The sequence below is a fragment of the Solanum verrucosum genome, unplaced genomic scaffold (genome assembly GCF_900185275.1).
Source record: "Solanum verrucosum unplaced genomic scaffold, falcon-dt-bn FXZP01000086.1, whole genome shotgun sequence".
In the NCBI taxonomy this organism is placed as follows: domain Eukaryota; kingdom Viridiplantae; phylum Streptophyta; class Magnoliopsida; order Solanales; family Solanaceae; genus Solanum; species Solanum verrucosum.
In genome coordinates this window covers 962,138-988,891 of record NW_026020100.1, presented here as the reverse complement: position 1 = coordinate 988,891, position 26,754 = coordinate 962,138, and the positions used below count along the sequence as shown (strand labels likewise).

Here is a 26,754-nt window from a genome sequence, read left to right as displayed (position 1 = left end):
AGAACCACAAACATCTACATACGCAGATAGTTTGCAAAACCAAAATGAGAAAAAGACATATAACTACATCACACGAACCTATATTGAAAATATCCACAAAATCCAAACATATTTAAACCGCAACCCCAGATCAACTATAATAGAACCAAACCAGGATTATTTGACACAAAAGTTACAAGGATATAACAAGTTAATTGCACAACCAAAAACTAACGCTAATTTAGTAAGAACATGTTACAATTACGGACTGTTAAATACCGTATACACATACGACGGAGAAGAAGTTAGTGGAATACCAGAACTACACAAAGCATTCATCATATACAAAAGAGTTACGAAAGGAAATTTATTTTATATAAAATTTTATACAGCACCAGCGGAGATATTATACGAAGAAATAAAACCTCCAATACAGGTTATCAAGATAGGATTAACTAAAGATATGATTATACCCAAGGATATCGAACAACAAGAAGAGATATGCAAAATAGAGATACCAAATTTTTATGCCAACAAAAGGATAATTGGTATATCAACAATTATACAAGAGCTAGCAAATAATTATTTAAACGGAAACGCTATATGGAGCTACTATGCAAGAGACCAACTAATGATTTATTCCAATTCAAGGGAGCTAAGGAAAGCAGATATGGATGAAGTCCAAAGATGGATTTTATCACTACTAAAGCTAGAAGAACGACCTACGACACGAGCACTAAAAGAAGATTTATTTCAGCAGAATTATTAACCAGATATTGCAAGCTAATTGGTCATAAATACCCGGATCATATATGTTCAAAGTGCAACGGAGAAGATAATATAATTCCAGACGTCCAGCTGGAATAATCAACGAGGAAGAAAATAAGAAAGAGAAAAAGATATGAACGGAAAAAGTTATGTGTAAAATAATGTAAATGTAAAAAGTCATAATAGTTTGGTGTGTGTCATAAAGTAAGTATGGGTCTTTCAAAATAAGTGTATAAATAATGACAAGTGTATGTGGTAGATAGTGTACATTATTGATATGTGCAAATAAGTCGTAAAGAGGATAGTGGTAGACAAAATAAGAACTATTCATGAATAGTAGTCATGAATAGTAGTAAATAATAGTGGACAGATGTAAAAAGCGTATTAGGATAAGTATTTAGAATAGTAAATTTGTATGTCTATATATAGACTTAGTAGTAAACATTGTAAAGCAGGCAATGCCTAAAATAATAAAAGCTTTCTTGAAAAAAAACTCTCTCCACTAAGATATAAAAATACTTAAAAGTTAATATGGAGAAATCTGAAATCCAATCAGATATTTCAGATAGCATGGCTAAGCAAGAGGCAAAGGTATATTGTTCGAAAAATATGCAGAACTAATTTCATATATTCCTGAATATCATATATATGATTGAATAAATTTATGTTAGTTATTATGTATTAGAATTATTTGAATCATGATTTCTAGTTTATTAGCACACTGGAAACAGAGAGAAAACTTCTATACTATGTCATCCTAATGTTGAAACCGGTAGGCAAGGAAGCCGTTTAGGGGAGTAAACAAAGTTGAGGCGCTGATAAGAAGGAAGTATCCGCTAAAGTACGATGCTAGTAGTGACAGGAAAACATGATAAATATAATCTAGTTCATAATGATCTAATATGAATTTAATCAATTATGAATATGATAGGAAGGAATAATTTGAAATAAAAAACCTGCATAATAAAGAACATGACTACATACATGCATGATGAAATGATAAAAAACTACGAAACTTTAATCTTATATGTACTTAAAAATATAGAAATAATCGAATTAAGAAGAATAATATGGGAAAAAATATTTAATGATTACGAATCAGAAGATATATTAAATCAAGAATGGTATGAAATAGACTTACATGATTTAGACTTCGAAAGAATAGAATGGTATGATATAGAAATAAATTCAGATTAAAATGAACTGCGAATATTTACAATATTGGATAAAATCTATGGAAGATATAAAACTATTAGAACAATTAATGGAGGAAAATTTATATATGTACCAAAGAACCGAAGATATGTTATATCTAGAATATATCATAAATAATATTAAAGAAATATTCAGACTAAAACAACTATCGGAAGAATATTACAATAAATATTATTACATATTACCATGAATTTAGCACTACCAAAAAATAATATTAAAGAGATATCAAGATTAAGACACTTAGTAAAAAGATATTATAAGAAAATCTTAAAAATAAGCTACTCACCTACCACACTACCATCTACCACACTACCACTTTCATGAATCTCCCAACAACCAGTTTCGCTACGAAATATTAGATTTGAGTTATTAATTTTGTGTGGACAACGTTAATATGAATAAAATAATGTTATATGACATATTATTTTTTGTTGGACAGAGTTCATAGTAGATTAATTTTTGAAATGTAGCATAAAGTTATGTATAATAGATCGTTATGTTCAATCTTTTCTTGAATCTCGTATATAACAAGAACTTAATGTGTCGAATTATTTTTTTATTGTATCGAATTTATCTTGTTTTCTTTGTTCTTTCTCTTAGAATTTTTTTTTTTAAGAAAAAGAAAAGAAAGACTGAAAATTTTGAGTTTCGGTCCAAAACTTTAGTGCAACAATTGAAACCGACTCCGTCACTACGGTCTTTAACTAAAAATAATTAAATTTAAATCACTCCGTTTCTTTTAATTGTTTACTACTTTAATTTTTTTTTATCTTAATTTTTACTAATCATTTTAACAAATCAAGAAAAAAAAAATTCTGTACCTTTTATATTAATTACTTATTTCGCGGATCATTTTTAAGACTTAATACTAAACATCAGCTAATACGAATATTATAATAAAAAAATTCATATCAATTATTGTTTTAAATGTAAAATCCAAAATGAAGAGGTAAAAATAAACAAAGGGAGTAATAATAATAGGAAAAATCATTTTGGCCAGAATGGTAAAATAACATATTTTACACTATATTATTTTACCTTTTTGAACATTTTTACCCTTTTTAACTTTAATACCTTTTAATTAAAAAAATAGAAAAAAGATCAGTTTATCTTTAATAAAAGAATATTATAGACTTTTTAAATTTTCTGACCAAATTTTGACAAAATTTTCTGTCCATTCAGTCCGTTGGGACCGGTCACGACATTAATATCAACGTATAAATTTACCCATAATAATAATACTCTGATATTTTGGTCCGTTGGGACCTGTCAGGACATTAATATCAACGTATAAATTTACCAAGAAAAAGGTCCACATTTATTGCAGATATAATTAAGTGAAAAAGGACTTTATTTTTGCTCTTTATTTGCCAACTTCTAAGAGTTGTTTGAGGCACAACTACTTGGAGCTTGCATAGTGATTAGTTATGGAAAAATTGGCCAGAATGATATTTTATTTATGTTATTTCACCTTTTAAAATATTTTTATTCATTTAATTTTAATATATTTTAACTAAAAAATGTTTGAATTGAACACACCGTTTACATGATCATTGAATTCGTTTCATTAGTTTAACAGTATAATCATATATTTATGAAATATCAATTACCCATAATATACATAAGTTTGTTCTTACTTTCAAGAAAGAATCTTTTCACAAGAAATTAAGAGTTTGAGAGACGAAGAAAACTTCTACTATTATATCTCTTTTTTTTATTCTTAATTTTAAATATATACAACTAATTATATGTTATTCATATTTTTAATATGAATTTGAGTTATCCACATGAATGATCCGGTTCAACTAATTTCCTTCAACTATAAAAATATACAAACATGTTATGTAACATATTTGATGGTTGTAACTGGATTTGCAAATGTTAAAGATGCTTTTAACTACAAAAATATACAAACATGTTATGTTAATATGAAAAGATTCTTTCTCTACAAGTTTAAAGTCGAACTGGATTTGCAAATGTCACAGAAAAGTGCCTTTTACAAACCATAAAAAGAGTTTGTAATATTCTTGACAAAATGATTTTTGAATGTCAAAAGAGTATTGTAAGTACATCTAATTGGCTAGAGAGAGTGTTTTATATAATTAATATATAATCACTTATCTCTACTCAATCTTGTTTTAGTATATATATATATATATAATCTACTAGTATAAAAGTTTGAATCATGCTTTGATAATCGAAGATAATTACATATAATTTTATTACAATCACTACATGGTATATTCAATTTCCATCTTAGATTGTGAACTTAAACTTCACGACAAAAACACACTTGACAAAATGTTTTTTTAATGTGATCCATTCACGGAATTGTTGAAAATGTCCAAATAATGAGAGACTCGTGAAATTGAAAATAAGACATGTTCATTTCACTTTGTAATTGTATTTGTACACTAAAACAACTTGGAAGCCCTAAGAGACAAGTTCTGTTGATTTGAAGGATGTGGTATTTTCTTTGTTTAATATTAGTTAGTTATTGGCCTAAATAATTCTAATTCTCGCCCTGCTAAGGGAATGGGAAAGCAGTCTCTCCACGATATCTCTGATTAAGGATTGAGGAATTCTAGCCATTCCACCTCCTCCTGGTGTCATCAGTGGTGGTTATGTGATAAAATCTGAAATTGCCAGTTTAAAGTATAACAAGGAAGTACATTTAATCTTTGAGTTCATTTCATGGATGAAAGCTAGCACAACAAAAACAGGTATATAATCTGTCTCTTTGCCCCATGTTTTATTTTTGTAGCTTCATTTATTCTATTTTCTTTGTTAGTGTGGGAGAAGTAGTGGGATAGCCTCCTCTAACCTTTACCTTTAGTAATCATGTTATTCTCCTTTTCTTCCATGTGTATTACTACCTATTGCTTTGTATCGATCTTGCTATTTGTTGTCATATTAACTTACTACTATTTCTTTTCTTGTCTATCGAGCCGAGATCTATAAGAAACAACATCTCTACTTAAAGGTAGGGGTAAGATCTGTTTACATTTTATCCTCTCCAGACCCCACTTTTCGAAACTACACAAAGTATGTTGTTGTTGTGGATCATTGGTGATTCTACCATGCCATAAAAAAAGAGTCACATACACTAAATAACCAAAAACTCAACAATGGATTTATAGGAATATTGTCTTACAGCCAAAAATTTCAACAATCAGCAGGTTCAACTGCTATCTTTTTTTCCCTTTACAGCCTAAATAATACTCAAGCTTACTAAAGGGCTTTTTACAATAAATCATAGACTTCACAAGAACTTTGGTATATACTGCAAGCTAGAAATGAACCTAAAGAATAAAGCCATCCTCATAACTTTGCTAAAAATAATCGCAGAAATAAGAGGGGTATATATCTAGATGCTTGGGTGATAAACAACTATGTACACAAACTAATGACTTCACCGGGGACGAGAACAACTTCAGAGTACGTATCTTTATGTTCCCCTTCACCAGTGTACTTTGGTTGATCAGAATCACCATCATCAGACTCTGACTGTGGGGTTATACTGCTTACCGTGCGAAGAAGTTCACAAGGATTTGAAGATTTTTGGGAGCACCAATTATCTGGAACACTTAAGAAATGTGTGTCAATGAACTTCCTAAATCTCTTATAATACTCTTTTGGAGATACGATAGTAGGAAGCTGATTCTTCGGAACCACAAGTGAAGATTTGACCCAATTCTCGAGTTGTTTGTCCCATGTATATTGTCTGAGATAGTCAATGATGCCACAAACAAGTTCATGGCGTTGGCTATCCACTCCCACAAGTAGAGAATAGTCCATCACATTGATTGACTGCAAAAATCAACAAATAGTACCAGTTTTAGAGGATAGTCCATTAGCTTCAGATAATGCATACTCCTTCCGTTTCAATTAGGTTGCCTGATTTTGACTTGGCTGGAAGTTTAAAAAGTAGAGAAAACTTTTGCATTTTGTGGTCTCAAACTAAAGATACGTAAAATGTACCAAAATGCCCTTAAATCTTGTGGTCTTGAACAAACATGTCACGGAAAGTTAGAATTAAAGAGTTGCCAAAAAAGGAAATATACATTCTTTTTGAAACAAACTAAAAAGGAAAATAAGACGGACCAAATTGAAATGGAGGGAGTAATAATTATAAGAAGCAGAAGTGACTTTTTATTGGATGCTTTTAAGTTTTGGTGGATAGAGCTACCAGTAATTAGAGTTTAGAGCAGTTTGACCCCTGACTTACCTTGAGGAAAGTACAGTCATTCCATACAGCCCGTTGCAAAGCCCTCTTTGATCTTGTCCCGACATATAAAGGAGAAACATTCATGTCATTCACAAAGTTTTGGTCTAAAAGAACGTCTCCTGCACCATTGCCAGCTGCACTAAATCGAGCATGCAAAGCGCCTTTCAGATCATACTGCCGAGTAGTAATTCTACCAAATGAAAGGTTCTCCATCACCATGAGATCGTGCCTAGTCTCTTTTCCACCTCTTGGCCTTACACTGACCTGAAAAACATAAAACAGTAGGAACAATCAAAAAGATGTCCAGAGTGTGCTGGCAGGAAGAAACAATATATTGTGGTAACAGCCAGAAAAGTGGAGTGACTAAAGTCGATTAATCAACCTGATAAATGCCAAGAATTTTTGCAAGGCAGGTTTGATTCCTCTTAGCATGGCACTGATCCATGTATGAAAAATAACTAGGAGCAAACTTCAAGAACGAGTCAAATTCCGCTCTCTTAATTTCCTTGATGATAAACCGATCATCAACTGTTTTGGCAAACAAAGAGTTACTTTTGCCACCTTTTGCATCCCAGCTCCTACACCTACTCAAGGAAGCAATAAAATCAACTTCTGAAGTGCACCATCGATCTCGCAATTGACGAAATTGGCTGGCATAGAGACAGAGGACTGAGTATTTATACTTCCCAGTCAATTTACCCAAACCCATGGAGACTTCCGCCTGAACAGCCGTGAAAGAAACCGATGAATCTAGCAAATCTACCCCATCTAAACTTGATGAGCGTGCTACCTCTGACATGTTCGAAGAGTGATACGCTGTTAAATCCAATGAACCAGTTGAAGACAAATGTGGAGAAGCTAGAGAGAACATCTGCATTAAGCCTTGTGAACTCTCATACGCCTTAGGATCAATTCCTCTATCTTTTCTGCCATCTTGCCCAAGATCTTCACATACAATAGGCAAATCCTTCAGCAAGGCCAAAGCACAGGCAATTATGCTAGAAAATTCATCTTCATAATCAGAAACAATGTATTTATCACTTCCAAGGGGAATGTGAAGCTTCGCACTCATGTCGGTAATAAGTTTATAAGTAGTAGATTCTACATCATGGTTTGTGATAGATCCTAATTTCGGTAGGTGACCTCTCTGGAGATCCTCCATGTATTGACACCAAATTTCAGGGAATGGAGTCCACCACCCCTCATCATTCTCTATGTTGGAAAATATTGAGGAGAGGGATCTACTCCTTTGAGAATGAATAGGATCATGCGTACCCCCAGCATCAACGGCAATTGGTTTATCCGTCTCCAATTGAATGGATGAAGGAAGATTGAGCTGTAAGTTACTTTCATTATCAAAAAGGCAGTGATCAGAGAGATCAGATTTCACTGTAATATCCTGAAGGGAAAAGTCGTTTCCATTTACTTTGGCTGCAGTTGTCACCTCAGCACCATCATTGCAAGCAGATAAATTTGATGGTTCATCTTGTCCACAATCATGTGTATCAACGGGAGTTTCTTCAATGGGAAATTTAGCAGATGATTCAACATTCGGTTTCAGATCATAGTCAGCATCCAAAACATCACCACGACTTCCTACAGTAGTTTCTGTCCTACTGTTATCATCTCCACAAGAGTCTTCAACTGGCTTGATTTTCAGATCCGGACAATCTTCCAATGCTCTGTCATCTCTTTCCAGATAAACTTTAGTGTCTCCTTTAACATTGCTTCTCTCTTGTTGTTCTCTGTGGTTAATAGCATTGATACTCTGGTCAATAGTTTTGGGATTGGCAGCGGTACAATCAGATGATAGTAATGAATGAAGACGGCGATCCCACACACAGGACTCCAGCAAAAGCTCCAGCCGTATTCTATTCAACATTAGAAATTTATACATAACGACATCCCGATTCCCATCCATAACGACATTTTGAATACCAATCTGACATTGAATCCACATAGATTAGTAAAAGTAAAATAAGATTTACATTATGCTTTAATAAATGTCTGGAACAAATAAATCATAAATGAGTAAGGCAATAGGTTTGGATATAGCTTCACCATCCACACATGCACGTAAATGCATTTGACATTTATCGACTTATACCTGAACATCGATTCTCATTAGCCAGAAAATCAGAAAGCTATCAACTCTTTAAAGCATGTACTTGTATGTATTTGACATCTGTTAATATTATTGTACCCTAGCCAATATATTATCAAAATCATTTGCTCAGTCACAGAAGTGCAAGGTTGTAAGTAACCAAGTTATTACCGTGGAAAAAATGAACCAACTGATCTGATTAATTCAAAGGGAACTTAGAACTAGAATGACAGTCCACCACATCGACATTGATCAAATAGAATGTAACGGGAACAAGTAATCTGAAACTAGAAGCAAAAAGGAGCTAACCTCAAATTGAGTCCTCTCTTCCTTCAACATTTTCTCAATTTCAGAAAATTTCTTAATTGATCCTTGAAGATTTAGAGTAGTTCCAACAAATCGAGACTCTATTGCCTTCAAAGCTTTTGCTACGTCACGAAACATCTTAATCCCTTTCATGTTTACCTAGTTGAGAAAGAAAAAAAAATTCTGTCAATATAGAAAATTGCAACAGGGCATGTAACTTCCATGTTCAGCCAAGTATTTAAAAGCATCAATTGGGTAAAAAGCAGTCGCACTTATAAAAAAACATACATCTTCAAAATCCTTCTTAAGAAATTCTTCATTGACAGAACTGCTAAATTCCAGCTTTTCTGGAGGAAGAGCCACGGAGTAAGTAGTAACCGTTGAGTACTTAAACACCGCAACCATATGCCCTAACCTGTACATGCAGAAAATGACATGAATATCTTCAAAAAAGGAAGATAAAATATGAGAAAACACCAATCCAAATCCATGCAGAGTCACTGATAGCAAATGATTCAACTTAAATCTAGAGTAATGTCAAATGGAAATTTTTATAATAGATAGCAAAAGCTATCAGTAGGCTTTGCTATTAGATCTGCACACATGAAAATAAATTGAGACTTCTGAATAACTAAAGATAGCCACAAGTGACCATACCCAAAGAAGTAGAGGAAATCCCTGTGCAAAGAATGGCCACAGATAGGCAGCTTATTGAACAAAGAGGAATTTGAGAACCTAAGCTCCAAAAACTTTCCAAAAGAAAAACCACGCGAACCAGTGGATACTAAAACTCTTTTCGTAGATTTTGAGCTGCCAATCTGGAACTTGCATCTACCACAACGACTCCACATCCAAATCTTCCCTTCCCTTTCACCTGGAAGCCCCTTGTCTTTTGGAAGAGAACGAACTTGAATTGCAAGTAACTTATTGTAATGTGCATAATAGAAAATGTGAGCTTCAGGGGGTCCATCACAGCTCTTGCATGGGAGTTTCTGTATGACAGAGCTTTTAGGTTAACATTTAAAACAAACTCCAGAGTAACTGATAATGATAAGGCCACAATTTTATTTCAAATAGATCATTATAGCAACTATTAATGATGAAATCAGCAAAATGACCACCAATCATTCCAAAGAAAATTGTTCATCAAATTGCAACTACAGAGACAGAACAAGAAGAGCTGAAGTGAAGACTATTGAGTTCTACGCACCTGACTTAGCAAATTTTGCTGCAAAAAGCTTCCAAGCGGAATATCAAAATTTTGGTAGAACTTTATGCGAGAAAAATGACCATGGGCACACATAGTCCCTTTTGAAGCATTCCGGCTTGATATCAGAACCAATATACTCTCAGTATCCATAGATTTAACACCATTACCCATATTACCAGATACCTGTGATTCTAAAGATTCTCCCTGGCTCACTATTGGAGTATGCAACTGTTCTTTTTCGGATGCCATCTCGTCATCACAAGTAGTGACTTTCTGATCTGTATCACTTTGATTAACCACCTCAGTTGCGTCAGGAACTTGAGTATCAGTTTGTTCCTGATCATCTTCATTGGATCCATTATCAATGAAACATGAGGGCATGGATTGACCAGAGGTGGGGCAGAGAGGAAAGTTGTCCCCCATAACCTTTTTCAGAGAGGCTGAGAGAGATGACAACCCAGAAAGAACTGGATTATATGGTTCAAATAACAGAGAATCACCTTGTTCACCACTAACGGCTGGAGGGTCATCAGTAGCTGTTGAATTCACCACCTGGTTAAGAGGAATAGTCGAGAACATTGCTTTTTGATCTAGAAGGAAAGAAGTCTCGAGGATTAAATTATATGCCATGATCACTGCACATCGTACCACACATTTGATCTTTTTCAATTCATCACTGTTAGCTCCCATTAACAAAATCTGCACAAAAGGCCAGGGTCAGAGGTATAGAAGTAAATGTTCTTTATTAAAAATGAAAGGGAGCAGATGTTAAAACACCAGGTATCAATTCTCTATTAGAGTCCAAAGCCACTAGCTAGGAGGGTCTCGGAAGTTCCAATAGCAACTAGCTTGTTTGTTTGTTGGTATACGAGATAAGTGCATGACTATATTCACTTTTTTCACAAAGATTCCTAAGATTATGGTATTCCATCCATTTAAAACAGTTGCAGTCACAAAAGACAAAAACCCCAGCATTGATTCAAATGCGAGGGGGTCAAATGAAAGCAAAACTAACTGTTATTATATGATCTGGGAAATGCTATGCAAGTCTCCTGATGTACTCTAGTGTATTGTTCGTGACCTTTTTTGTTATCTCTTGAGCAATGACCCAACAGTGAAGCTATGTCCCAACTATCAGTAATCCCTAGTTAGATATTCTGTGTCATTAAAACTAACATAGGGAAGATGACTCACCGTACATCCCAGATGAGTAGGACAGCCCTCAATGAACAACAGTGTTTTACTAGGCCTTTTTCCACCATCATCAAAAGTGTCATGTTCCTCTACGAACCTTTGAAAATGAAAGGAATCACACTGTCTAAGCTTATGGCCAGACAAGATTTCAGAAGAAAAGCTTGGTGAAACAGTGCAACGAGCAACTCTCTCCAGGCGATGTTCTTTCATATCAAAGACCAGTGTCCATCCTTTCCTGAGAATAGACTCTTGTATGTCACGAGAAACTGTTTTCTCTACCAATATCACATTTGGCTGATACCTCTCTAGAATGTCAGTGATAGACTTCACCACACTGTCTTTCTCCTGTCATTATTAATTGATAAGAACAGGTGATTACATACTCTAATATATTCCCTTTTTGTTTATCTCACATATATAGAGAGTTTCTTGTTTACCTGTCGCATTGACTCAAATGATGACAACTCACTTGAGAGACCTAGTGCACCCTCAATCAGCAGCAGCCTAGGTTTTTCAAACTTAGTTGGCATATGTTTATGTGCAGCATGCTTTTTGAAGACCATGCCTTTGATAAATTGACTAAAAAAACATGAAAAATTACAATGTAAGCCTGGGTTCCCCCTTTGTCTTAAATTTAGTCTTAGATAACAAACATGCAGATAAGAAGTAGAATGTAAATTGTACTGTATTTAAAAGGTAAGTCCACAATTAGAGGTAAGGTTACTTTCTAGGAAACTTGAGATTTTAAAAGAATAACGATGGTTACATGTAACCTAAAAAACAACATTCAGAAAGTACTGAATAGTGAATGGAAATTGTTATCATTTTTTTAAATGAATGACTCCATTTTGGGACAGCCAAAAAGGTAATATTCAGGATATGAGTAACTAAAGTTAAGCAGATATTCATTCATAGACATTAGTGGAAGTATGGCAGAGGAAACAGGATTGACAAGTGCGCACATCCAATGGCAACTGCTACCCCCAACTTCACAAATAGAGGACAACTATCAAACACTAGGAAACAGATAGTTTTCCACTTTGACAATCCAAGATTTAAACTGAACTAGAAAGGAAAACCAATTAAGAGATGAGACATGTCGTCGTTCTGTTATACCTTTGGCTGGGAGAACCAGATCGTATACATTTTATCTTCACATATTTATTAGGATCCATGGCCTTTCCTTCAGCAGAATCAGGCTTCACAAATGAAGCAGCCTCCCAAGACAAGGAGGTGACTATATCAACCCAATTGTCACCCCCAGATGAGGCAACACCAAAAGACTTAAGAAGGTCATAAACAAGGGCCTTAAGCTTCCCATTCATCACTTCTTCCAATGCCTTCCTCTTTTCCTCTTTAAATTTGTAGCTCCCAGAACCTTCATCTCCGAGGCTGATTAAAGAAGTTGGCTTGCCCCAGCCATCGCCGCATTCATCATCATCACAATTAGCCACACTGTCTTCCATATCATCATCACAACATTCTGGTTCTGGGGGCACCCAGAACTGATCCAGTTCATAACTAGAAGAGACTCCAGATTCATCATAGTCATCCCCTTCAACTTTGCTACAGGAGTCCTCTTGACTGCTCTCTGTGCTACATTCATCAATATTAACCCTGAACAGATTAAAACCAAAATGAAAACCACATTGACATGTGTCAGACTTACCTCATTTCCCAAGGAAAAGCAGACAGGTATTTTAACAACATAAATAAATTTTAACATAACTAAATTACAACTAACCTCCCATCTGAGCTTGCATCACCTGAAAAGTCACCTGAATGATAAAAGAATACGGAACCAACATGAGGTGATGATGAAGAGAATGAAAATGACAGTCAAAACTATATGATTAAGAAAGGAGAGCATACTGTAACATGACATAGAGCTGTTACTGCTATGCAATGAAGCAGTCGGACTGATCAAACAAGTTGTAGTATCTTGCTTTTTGCCACAAAACTTGCAAAACGTACCAGAACTTCTATCATCTATTTGCATAGAATTCTCATTTTCTAAATTCTTCATGTTTCCGCTCGATCTTGTCAGAATACCAGAGTAGTGACATGTATTACATCTGATCCAGGAATGTTTTAACCTGCAGATTTGACCCACTCAATTGATTAAAAAGTGTCCAGTAACTAACAAAATAGAAGGTTCCTTCAAACAACAGAGTAATGCAGTGATAATAATCTTTCAAACGAAATCATAAAGTGAAAAGAATACCATGTTTATGAGAACAAGAATGAAGATGGAACTTATCATATTCGTTATAGGCAATATACTTGTTTCCCTCAAGAAAGAGGACTCATCTTTAAGCATTTGCATCAAAAAGTCAGGTTTAACGATGTACGTAATACAATTGAAGGACTAATATTGCAATATAGATTGGATAAATCAAGATATGTCATTTCTGGATCACTCATTCCGCCTTCTACAAAATCGTAATTGTCTAAAACAACCCTGTGTAATAATGTTTAGGCTATACTAATTTGCATTTCATGTCATAGCTCCTTTAATGAAGAAATGGTTATCAAATAGTACTAACTAAGAATGGAATTTCTTCATAACAAATTAAAATCTAATGAAAATAATGTACAAAAGGAAAAACCTTTCAGAAAACAAGGTTGTTCAAAAATGGCAGCAGGAGGAGGTGGCTGTTTATAACGGTATCTTATTAGTTAGTCAAACACAATGCGGATATACTTTGCTCTTAACCCACAAGGCATTCATCTTGTAGATATTAATTGAAGCATCCCCTTTAGAGACTAAATAAATCATCATTCAGATAAAAGATCCCAAACTATCTAAATCAACAAGTATCAACGTGTTCCTCTTTAAGAATAATCTACCAAAGGTAATTAGTTTTATAGTCCTGAATGTTCAGGCTGAGTTTACAAAGTAACAAACTTCTTAATTTTCAAAATGACCCAGAGAAGATTATCTCTCCACAAAATTTTCTGAACAACTTAAACTATTCAAATCAGAAAGTAATACTTTTCCTTCTTAAGTCACTGATTAAGAGAATCCGTCATATAGCTATAACTATGAAACTGTCAAAGAAGGTCAGGTCATCAACAGCAGAAATAATCACTGAACAAGTCAACAATTTTTTATACCAAAGAAAAAAAACAAAGAAAAGCAGGTCTATCTGTTTATTACCAGGGAAGCAAATCTTTCAATGAAATGACTCAATTTAAAGAGGACAAGGGTATAATTAAATCAAAAGCAAGAAGAAGACTACAAGATGATGACTCTCACTAAGGAATTAGCCATTCTTGGCTTCAAAATCAATATGCAACATAGATATCATATTTTTTCCCACCCCATTCCGTCAGGAGAACTGAACCAATAGTGTTCTCACCTATCCTCAAGCCGGACTCGAACCCTCAAACCACCATTGATGGTGGAGGTGCAAGTCTCTCTTGTCACATATATATCATTAGAATTAAAGTTACAGAGATCAAATCACTCAATTAACTCATACCAATAAACACCATGTTAAAAATGAAGTTATTCAGATTAATTTTTTCCAAGGAAATCACTTAATTTGAAGATGTTACTAGTATAAGTACACCTAACAAACCCCATATCAATAAAGATTACACTTGTTGATTTAACAGATGAATTATTCAGTTTTTTCTTCAAAAACATGAATACAAATAGCAAAGTAGATAAACAATACGAAATGAAGTGACAAAGATTCTTCTTTTATGACTTACACTTAAAGCAACCCATTTAACACGTATATGATGACCTCGAAATCAATGAAATTCACAAAAAAAAAAAAACTTGAAACCCAGGTACTATCCTCCAAAGGGGTATCAAAAAACTTGAAATCTTGGAAAAAAGTTGAATTTAAAAGAGAGAAAAAAAAGAGGGAATTGAAGAAGAGAAGAATGAAGTAGGAGAAAGAAGAAGACTTTTTGTCCATAAGTAGGGCCACTCAGTTTCATGCTTCGATATATTCACAATTAATTGTAGAAAAAGAAAGGAAAAGGTCAGAATTACTGTACCAAAAGTTTCAAATTCTTCTAAATTTTCGAAAATGAAAAGACAAAATGTATCTACAGACATACAACTGTATTTGCGTAAAATACTGGAAAAAAAAAGATATTTTCTTTTCACATTGGTACATTTGGATTTTGATTGGTTTTGGAGATTTTGCAAATTATTGGCATATAAGTGATAATTACTTACATTCAAACACATGTTATACATTCATTTTTTTAAGAAAAAAAATATTATTACTTCAAAACGTGAAAAACCAAACAAGTATACCAATGAAACAAATGCCTCAATGAGCTTTAATTATGCCCCGTTCGGCTGTTTAAGTTTGTGGGGATTGGATAATTAAATTAATGGTATAATTTGATTCCTAATTGCATGAATCTAAAATTTCACTTTTATGGGAGTTTATGTCCTTTCTCGATCCTATCGAGCTCTTTTCGAACCTCTGTCTCTTGAAGCTAGAGTAAGGAATTGTCCACCTCATCACCCGGAAGAGCAGTGACTCTGTTGTTTTGCACGCCTACAGAGAGACTCCAAAAGTACCGAAGCCGAGAACAACTTTAATTGAATCGGGAATGGAAAGACTTCACTTCAACTCAATACCCTTTCAAACCATGCTTCACAATCAAGCTAGAAAAAGACTAAGCAAGTGTTGTCCTAATGAAATGGCGCGGGCAGCAAATCCGACGAGCTCAACTTCAACTGAAAAGAGAGGACTTCCCCCCTCCCCTAGCCTTACTGCGACTGCTGGCACGGAGTTAGCTGGCGTTTCTTCCTTGAGTTCTGTCATGATCGCACACTCGACGAAAGAGCTTTACAAGTGGAAGGCCTAAGAGAGATGGGGAACTTCTCTCCTATAAATCTTCTTTGCACGAGCTTCTATAAGCCCAGACTAGATCTTCGGGATTTTTTTAGGGATTTATACAATTCGATTCCTAATTATATGAATCTAGAATTTGTATAATTCACTTCATAATTGTATAAATTCAAATTTTCCTAATTGTATAGATCTAGAATTTGTATATGCATACCCCTAGCTTGTATATAATTATTCTGTTGATACATTTGATTTGTTTAAATTCTGTAAAAATGCATAAATACAAAATTTATATATACTTACCTTGTTTGTATATTGGCAAGCGAATTATACAAACAACAAACGAATTATACAAAACGGAATCTCCATAGCAAACGAAACTATGACTATGGAGCATAATTAGGCAAACTGTAACTAAGAAGGCTTATTAAGTTTAATCTTTTTACTATTTATGAAATTTCCTTAAAAAATATTGTAGTGTATAGTGAGGTTAGTGTAGTGAAAGAGAGAGTTGAGTCGAAGAAAAATATTCCAAATTTTCTACTAATTCACTATACAAAAGAGTAATTTTATGTTGATTAATGAATATGTTCTTTTTGTGGAGCTTTGAATTCTTCAACTAATCGAGAGTTGTTTGAGTTGTACGATGTTGTTGAACTGTTGTATCCTAGAGAGGACAAATCAATAAATATACTATTGGATCAGTGTAGATTATGTTGCAGTGGGTTTAAATCTCCTTAAAAAAAAATGAAATATATGCGCCTCAACCTAAATGATGTTTAATTAGTTTTTTTTCAACTGTAATTTATTATTTTTATGGTATATGAACCTGATCGTAAATGAAGAACTCGGAACTGAAAGAAAGAAAGAAAGAGATACAAGAGAGATGATCTTCATTGATGGATATCTAAAACTGCTCAGTACAAAGAGTAGAGGTGATATGTATAGCTCTCCCTCTTCAATTAGTAACTAACTAACTCACATAATGACTAATCCACCCTTAATGTCACTTGACAGCCTAACTAACTTCTAATCAGTTCTTCACATCACAACAGAACCAACAATATATATATATAACATAATTGGATTTCTCCTATGACATTAATAACAAATTGACATACTTTGGATGAAGAAAAATACATAGTATGCGTTCAATATTGTGGACTAATGGAAAAAAATACTTTAAGGAGAACGAATGATGTATTAAAATATTTTTTTACGCAGAAGTCATTTTCAAGTGCTAAACATTCATAAGTTAAATTTTGTAACCAGCAAAAAAAATAACCATCACACTAAAAAGTAAACGCATCTTAGTATTTGGTGTTAATAATCAAGTAGGTATAAGGAAAACTACTAATTTAATTCTTTTAGAAAATCATAAGACACAATTTTTTTTAAAAAAAATCTCACAATGTTCCCTAAATAGTGGTAAAACACTAAAAAGTGTAGAACAATTATTAAATAATTATTAATTAGGATGGCAGACATGAATTAAATAATTAAAATATCCGAAAGACACGCGAAACTATTCGGATAAAGAAGAGAATATATGTTTTCCCTATAATAATAAATAAATTATCCTTCTTAGACGGCTTTTTTTTTTTGCCCACTAATGGAATCAAATATATATTTTTAATTAATGGATTGTTTTACAAGGAGTTAATGACTTATTTATTTTTTTACCCCACCTTAATTTTTTTACTAAAAAATAATTATAGATTTTTTTCTTACGTATACTCAATATTTACATCAACCAAATAAATGATGCAAGACTCACTTTTTTACATATAATTTTATAATAATTCACCGGAGATTCTATGAGATTGTACATTAATAAATACATGGACAAGTAAAAGTTTTAACTTCTTTTTTAACAACAATTTCAATTCTAAAATGTGAAATGCTAGGCAAACAAAATGATGAAACAAACACCTCAAGGAGCTTAATATATAAACAATTATATAAGATTAAGATTTTTTTGATTTTTTTTTAATTTCAATTTAGAATTGTAAATCAACCTTAATTTAGAAATCTTAATAATTCAGTTGATTAACTGCTTCAACTTTTACTTAATTAAGTAAATATTTGGAGAATTTATAATTTCAACCACTCATTTTAAAAAAAGAAATGAAATGAAAAGAAGATCAACCTCAAGTTTTGGTCAAAATCATTTTCTAGATATTTATTTTTTCTTGAAAAAGAATTGTGAGAGAATATATCATAAAAGCAAATTGAAGTAGATCTTTATTAAATGGACCATTGGAAGATATACAGCTCATGAGCACCTACACAAACAAATTTCAGCCAATTGACAAAAAGACGTGTTATTTAGGTCCCAACTACTCCACAAAATTGAGATAAATATCAAACATTATAGTATTTTTTATTTTTTTTGTATAATCAAATAAGTTGCTTAAGTTTCACCAATTATTTAATTAGAAAAATAGTTTTTGAAAGTATTATACGAAGAAAGTTCTTTTTTCCATATATATATTATAAAATTTGTCTAAGAAATGACTCTTTTTTTTTGGAAAATTATTTTCTCTTCCTACTTTATATTTGCTTTTTACATACTTAATTTTGAAATATATTTTATTTGAACTGGCGAATTATCATAAACAATTTTTCTACTTTCATAAAATAAAATAGTAAAATTGAGTATACATTATTCTTCTCAAACTGCACTTCTACAATTATATTGAATATAGTCATATACTGTGAGTTGTGATTGTTATTTTCTCTTCATACTAGACACGTCCTAAGTTGAATTTATGTAGATTAAATATATTAAACAAACGAATATTAATATGTACGGTTTTTTTTTTATATTTTCATTGAATAAAAATTATTACGAAGTTGATTTCATGTATGATAATTCAATTAATAGTTATTATTTTAATAAGTCATTTTTGTTAGGATTTTATATGAGATAATAACTATTAATTGAGTAGACATCTGAAAAATCTAACTAAAATATTACAAAGTTTTAGTGTTAATTTTTTACAAAAGTTAAGAAGGAAGAATACTTAACCCTAATACGTACACTGTTTCTTTTATATCATTTATACCATGTCAAATTTCAAATTATATAAAATGTAATATAGTTATTCTCAATTAAGTTGTAACAATATACTATAGACGCCTTTGACCATTAGAATTATCCCCTTTTTTACTGAAAATATTTTTATTTTTATTTGAAAATAAGTGTTTAGTTATGATTCTAAATACAATTTGAAATTGTGTTTAGAATTTAAAGAACATCAATAATCTTATTTTGACTTTTTTACTTTAATCATGTTTTTCTTTTTCAATTATAACCCTTTTTTTAAAATAAAAAGAATTTGCAAAAATTATAATTAAATACAATTTCATCCTCAACTCTCAAATAGTATGTACTAGCTCGTATATGATATTCAATCCATGATATTATATGACTATCATTTTGAGATATTGCTCTTTTAAATCATATTTGATTGTATGTTTTAGGTAAATTAATCAAATTGGAAAAAATATATATTTAAATTCAATTTTTAAAAAATGAATAAACACAATTTCAATTATAATTCAATTTTTAAAATAAATTTCAAATTAAATAAATAGTATTCAAAATTTAATTTTCATGGTCAAACAGAAAAGTTTTTTTTTTTTTTTTCTAATTTGAAAATATTTAAAACTAATTATTGAGTCTAAAAATGCAATATGTGGTGTTGAGTGGGGCAAGTGGCGGTGGGGTGGTTGTTCACGTCAATCATTATCACACCCTGTCCTCGGACTAGCCGCAAACCCACTCTATCTTATTTTATTATAATTTTATTTTATCTATGCTTATTTGCTTCCCTCTTTCTTATTTGTGTGATACAGTTTAACTTGATATGATAGAATATGGTCGTTAGTTGTTACCTGTTAGTAATTTTTGTAACCTATACACCTATTTTTCTTGTAACTTATGTAATATTTGGGCTATTCGTTTACCAAATTTACTATCCATTATTTTCCTATTTATTGCAAGCAAGAATTCACCACCTATAAATAGTGTGCTCTTACTTTGTGTTGAATACACAAAAATTGTATATGGTCGAAAAAAAGTGTAAGAAATGATGAGAAGTATTATACTGTGTATATATCGAGTTACTGTAATGAAGAGAGAGATAAGATAAAGAAAAGTATTATAAATCGTCAACTAATTCACTATACAAAAAAGAGTAATTATATGTTGAAGGAATGTGTTATTTTTGTGGAGTTTTGGAATCTTCAACTAAATTCGAAGTTGCTTGAGTACTACAACGTTGTGGGTTGTTGTATCCTAGAGGGGACAAATCGAGAGTGATGTTGCTGGATCAGTGTAAGATTATGCCGCATTAGGCTTAAATCTCCTTAAAGAGAGCGAGATATCCGCGCTCAGCCTAATTATATTTTTATTCATTTTTGTGTAATTTGTTATATTTGTGGTATATTACACCAACACTTTTAAGCAATATGCAATTTGTGAACTCATGTGCATGGTTCATTTGATTTGCCACCTTGTTCTTATTTTGGAACCCCAGGATAACCCGCATATTGGGTAAACCTCTGTCCTTTGGGTGAGCACTTTGTGTGCACTGGGTAAACCCCACACTGTGTAATAGCCTGCAAACCACACAGGGGATGTAAACTGCACTAGGCAAGCCCTATGCGACAGACTCGCCTCAGAAGGCATTGAGGGGGGATCTATCTCGGGTCATCCGTGTGGATAACCACCCTCCAAACCAACTCAGTCATCCAAAAGGACAATTTGTCACCTTGTTTCTAAGTAATTTTCAATGGTTTTTTTTAATGTCAAATCTTAATGGTTAAATCAATAACCAAATCGATAATGATCAATAACCGATAAGCCAATAACTTAATGGTTCTATATATAATGATTTAGTATCTCTACAAACCGATAACCAATAAGTTAAACCGATAAACTTTAAAACCAAACCGAACAGGACCGACCTCGCCACTTATCCTTCATAATATTTGAGTTGTTCCTTTCATTCGTCTTGTTTCTTTTTATTTGGCATTTATCATTAGTTTCTTCCTTTGATTCCTTTTATCTTCTTCTTACTTTATCCTTTGTCACTATACTCTGAAGTCCATTACTTTCTTTTACTTTGCGTTGTTGCAATCGCAATGTATTTGTTGACTAACATTTATTCGCGCATCATATAATTCAAATAACGACATAATAAAAAGGCCTAGGATTAAAATATATGTAGTTCGATCGATGGACATACTAGTCAATTACTATCGAAACTAGGACATGTCTCATTACTAATTTGTTGGCCTACCAAATTGTATCAATTGTATCTACCTGCAAACATGTTATACTATTTCTAATATCAAACTTTTTGGGGCCATCATATTGTCCAGGCTTTTTCCAGCAATAAATCATCAAAATTCATTTTATTTTATTTATAATAATATAATAAGATCTGAACCAAATAATACTACTTTTCAACTGGGACTTTAAAGTTTTATCAAATTAAATATTAAGGCCCAATAGTTTTTATTAAAATAAAAATACAAATAATTAAGAGAAACATCCAATTGGGTTTGCTAAAATTATCCTATAATTTTTCAAATATTTTTATAAAGTAAACTGAACACTCAAGAATTTGCGATGGTCAAAAGCACTATATATATATAAAATAAATAAATATAATTATCTTAATTTTTATTTTATTGCATGAAGTCACTAAATTAATTTTTATCATAAAAATTCATTCTGCCGCATAATTAGTATCACAAAAGGTCATCAAAATTTTGTTTGTATCCAAAAAGTTATTCTAACTTTGATCAAGTAGTATAACAAGGCATTAAATTTTATTTTTTTAAAATAAAAGATTATTCAACTTAATTTGCTTGAATATTATATAAAATAGCTTTTTGAGATACTTTAATTTTTTCTTGTGTCACTACGCCTCAATCCCATATGAGGTCGGTAATTTATATACTTTTGTGATAGTTGAGTTAATGACTTTAGTATAATACAATTCGTAAAAGTCGCGTAATCATTAGTAAAATGAAGTGATTGACAAGAGTTGGAAATAATTAATAATTAGTAATACTTAAGAGTTTTGTTTTTGTTTGTTGTAATGATTAATACTTTGGATTTTTTAATTGGGGTTCTAAGTATTTAATTACTTTTCAAACAAGGAAGCTGAGATATTTTAAAAAGTAGTATTGTAGATTTGTTGCCAAACGTAAACGTTAATTGAACTTGAGATAGTCAAATGTCCTAAAGTCTACGACATTAAAATAAATATGACAGGCGAATCAATTTGCATACGAAGAATTATTCAAGATTTATTTTTTTATTTCTCTAACATCTACTTCCATGGTTTTGTTCTATTTATTTATTAAAAAAAAGAAAAGAGAGATGATGTGAACCTACTGTTTCAAAAATTTAATTGCGTGCTACAAACAAAATCATTTTGAAGATATTATTAATGTTATTTGCATTAAATTTTTTAAAGGGATAGAAATTGATTGCAATAAAAAATATGATGGAAATTATAATTTTATGGATGAATATTTTTGTGTGTAACTACAATTCGTTTATTTCTTAATTTTTATCTGTTGAATATATTTCGTGATTAGAAGGTAGTTAGTAGTGTACTCTCGATAGTAATATAATTTAGATTTCTTGTAAATGTATTTGACCATCAAGAACTCGGACAACATATTGATATTTTGAGGAAGATAGACTCTTGATCACCTCGCTTTTGAAAAAAATAACACTTCATTTTTTGATCTCTTTGTGAATGTCCAAAATTTATGGAATATTTGAGATGTCTATTCAAGTGAACATGTGTCCCTCTTTATATAAGTGTGAGATAGAGTTTAACGTAAATAACCGTAATTTAGAAGAAATCCTAAGGAACCTTAGAGATTGATGATGAGTTTGATTCGTCTTATAGAGTACTATTTTAAATTTAATAAAATTTCTATGTCTATAAATCTATTCGAACCATTTTATTTTATTTTTGTTTATTTGTCGTTGTCACCATATATCGAGAATATAAAGTTCTATTGATACAGCCTATCACGATTCACGACTGTAAGCATTATTTTATGATAATTTTTTTTTTTATTCAACATAAATGTATTATTATTATTTTCATTCAAAAAAAGGATGATGTTAGTGCAACCAAATTAATTTGGGCCTTTGGTGTCAACTTGAGGGTTGGCTGTTCAGACTTAATTCATAGGCAAATAGATAGGGGAACTTAGAGAAGTTTCTCTAGTTTATGAGCTAATTACTTAGATATATTGTAATTTGCAATAATACTAAATTTATCAAAAATTGGTGAGTTTAGATACGTCCAAATACATATATTTCGAGATATATAGGGCCAAAATTAAGTGTAATTTGTTCTAGATAGATTGTATACAAGTTGATTCACACATATCTGGGATTCATAGACAAATCTTGCTCGCCTCCCTCCCATCTCGTTTGCCACTCTCCTATGTATCTGGTATACATGACTATCTTGCTCGCCTCCCTCCCATCTCGTTTGCCACTCTCCTATGTATCTGGTATACATGACCATCTCGCTCGTCTCCCTCCCCATCTCGCTTGCCTTTCTCCCTATTTTAATATATCTGATAGCAAAAAATATATGTATCTAAGTGTATCTTCCAAAATATATTGTAGGAAATTCTTAATTAATACATAATTATTTAAAAGTATAGATAGAATTAGTAATATGATATGAATGTATTCCTAATAAGGTAGTTTTCCCAAATTAATACTTATCCAACTTATTTTGTGGATATGTTTGGGCCAACCAACTGGCCCATTTGGCCCAACTAAATTGGAGGGCAAGTGGATAAGTTTGGGCCAAACCTCCGTTCAATTTTGGTTTTCTTGGGCTACAATATAGAGCGTTTCATCTCCCTTGATAAGGCCATACTTTGAGGGAATAATTCCATCTTATTTGTGTGAACACCTATTTTTTTTTTACTAAATCTAATTTTTTACACCTTTTAATGTATAAATAATTATTATGGATCTAAATTAGATATTTCAATCTTATTTTATTGAGTTTATTTTTTAAAAAATGAAAATTAACAAAAAATATAATCACATTTTAGGATAAGTTTTATTTTTCATTCTTTCAAAAGAAAAGAAAATTTTACAGTATTTTTCATATTAATTTAGGATTAAACAAACAGGCTAGTAATTTTAATATGTTGTTAATGAAATTTTTATTTTTACACTTGCCATTTAATTTTCTATATTTCATTAATATAAAAATAATTATATATCGTAAACTTTCCACTAATCAACCCCATAACCTCACTATCCCACATTTCATTCACATGGTGACGAAGTTCGTATTTCTCTTTTAGTTGGTTCATAACATAGGTTCTTATTTGATTTTTGTCTATTTGTTTCCTATAATTTTGTGTGGAATCAAGTTATTTTAATGATTTCTTATTTTATTCAGTATGTAAAGTTGATTATTTATGTGCAATTCATTCTTTATTATATAAGTTATGTTCTTAAAATATTACCGATTTATCTCTTTACTAGTTTGTTTATTAACGTGAGCATGATGTTTGTAAAAAAAAAAAAAGGGGATAAAATATCTCTCTCTCTATATATACTAGTTATTAGGTTCCCGCGCCAGCGCGGGCCCAATGTATATTACTTCCTCCGTCTCATTTTATGTGAGGTAGTTTGATTCGCCACGGAGTTTAAAAAAGAAATGAAGACTTTTAAAATTTGTGGTCCAAAATGAATGATATAAATTTGTATGACTGTAAATTATTTCATTAAGGGTAAAATAAATATTTTATAATCAAATTGTTACTTAATATCGAAATGTGACATTCTTTTGGGACTGACTAAAAAGGAAAGTAAATAACATAAATTGGGAGTAGTTCTTTGTTTCAATTTATGTGACACCGATGAAATTTGGAGAGTTATATAATTTTTTGTATGTGATTTTGTTAAATATATTTTGAAGTTGTTAATTTATTGTGATTTATAGCACTTCTTATATCATTTTCAAATAATATATATTACTCTTTATGTTCCATTTTATGTGACGTAGTTACTTTTACGAAACTCAACTAAATTTCTTATGTGATTCTTAAATATTTTTAGTTGTTATTTTACTTTAATTTACGTTACTTTTTATGTTATTTTCAAACAAACTTCTTTTGTTTCAATATGGAATTAAAGAGTCAATAAAATTTCTTTTATGATTTTTAATTATGTTTTTTTAATATCTTATATTATTACATTGTGATTTTAAGTACTTTTTATGTAACTTTTAAATCTAGAACAAATTAAAAGAAAAACAAGGAAAAATTTAAATGAAGAAAGTACTAAAATTTTCAAATAATCATATTTCTATATTAAAATGTTAAAAACTTTAAAACTCCACATATATGCAGAAAATCATATACGGAAGACAAAATAATTTTTAAAATATTTATTAAAGCTCTTTCTAATAATATCACATATTTATTCTATTTTTCAAATAATATATATTTCTCACTCAATCTCAATTACGCAGTACATATGAAATTTCGAGAGTTAATCAAATTCTTAGTACTATTTTAAACTATATTTTAGTACTATTTATATAATTTTCAAATAATAAATGTTACTCACTTTATTATATTATACAATACATGTGAAATTTCAAGAATTAACCAAAATTTTAATATTTTAAATTGATTTTTAGTACTATTTTTGTAGTAAATAGAGGAAGTTGAAGAAGAAGGGCAAATCGGTCAATTGACTGACTAACCCTAAGCTCCTAAACATTCTCACTTCTAAATGGAAACACGGGCACAATATCCGTTAAATTGTTAATTATTATGATTTATAATATTTTTTACATTATTTTCAAATAATATATGTTATGTATTTTTAAATACTTTAAGTTGTGATTAATAATATTCTTAACGTAATTTCAAATAATATATGTTACTCCATTTGTCCCAATTTATGTGACACATGTGAAATTTTGAGAGTTAATATGTTTTTCAAATATTGTAAGTTGTTAACTATTGTGGTTTATGGTATTCCTAATGTAATTTTTGAAATAATATATGTTATTCCCTTCGTCTTAATTATACAATTCGCGTAAAATTTTGAGAGTTAATCGAATTTGTAATATTTTAAATTTATTTTTTAGTACTATTTAAAAAGGAAAAAATTAAAATATTACTATATAAGAAGAGTAGTAATTATATAGTAATTTTTCAAATAATATATGTTATTCCCTTCGTCTTAATTATAGAAATTATAGAATTCGCGTAAAATTTTGAGAGTTAATCGAATTTGTGATATTTAAATTTTTTTTTCAGTACTATTTAAAAAGGAAAAAATTAAAATATAATGAAAGAGGAGTGTATAAAAGTAGGTGGGCCATCTTTGTGATAGGTGGGCCATCTTCAAAAACCAAATATAAAAGTAGGTGGGCCATCTTGGTGCCACGTGTCGAAAGAAGAGTGAATTTTATTCACTCTTCTTATATAGTAAAATAAAGGAGGAACATAGAAAATGTGATGTGACACCTCTCTATGGCCTCCATTCATTTTTATTATTTTTCTCTTTTTCTTGACATTTTTTCTTATTACTTTCAATTATTTTTTTCTTGCAAAATCATCTTCTTAACTTATACCTTTTCAATTATATAAATTCTATTCTTAAATAAGTATTAATAATATTCATAGCTCCCAAACCTTTCATATTCACAACCTCTCAAACCTTTCATATTCATAACCTCTAATTATTTAATGTGGAAGGTTATATTAACACTATAAAATCACACTAAAATTGTGTGTTAATTTGTAGTCATCTTTGGTTAGAGAATTAGTGGCAGACATGTTACAATATTTGAGGTGCATTATCTTTTCCAACTATGATTTCATATATTAC

General features: G+C 31.1%; 2 protein-coding genes across 2 annotated transcripts in view; both read right to left on the bottom strand.

The window, feature by feature from the left end:
• Positions 1-26,754, bottom strand: part of LOC125824948 (RNA-binding protein Y14A-like) — a 105,784-nt gene that overhangs the window by 72,628 nt on the left and 6,402 nt on the right. The gene's annotated exons all lie outside the window — the stretch shown is intronic.
• Positions 5,074-14,953, bottom strand: LOC125824930 (putative 1-phosphatidylinositol-3-phosphate 5-kinase FAB1D). The gene is made up of 13 exons (XM_049504273.1): positions 14,725-14,953; positions 12,877-13,100; positions 12,749-12,782; positions 12,121-12,621; positions 11,442-11,583; positions 11,005-11,349; positions 9,811-10,509; positions 9,258-9,592; positions 8,889-9,015; positions 8,604-8,759; positions 6,573-8,132; positions 6,191-6,454; positions 5,074-5,772 (listed from the first exon to the last, which is right to left on the bottom strand). The coding sequence occupies exons 2-13, from the start codon at positions 13,028-13,030 to the stop codon at positions 5,353-5,355; spliced, it is 4,737 nt and encodes a 1,578-aa protein (XP_049360230.1). The 5' UTR covers positions 13,031-13,100; positions 14,725-14,953; the 3' UTR covers positions 5,074-5,352.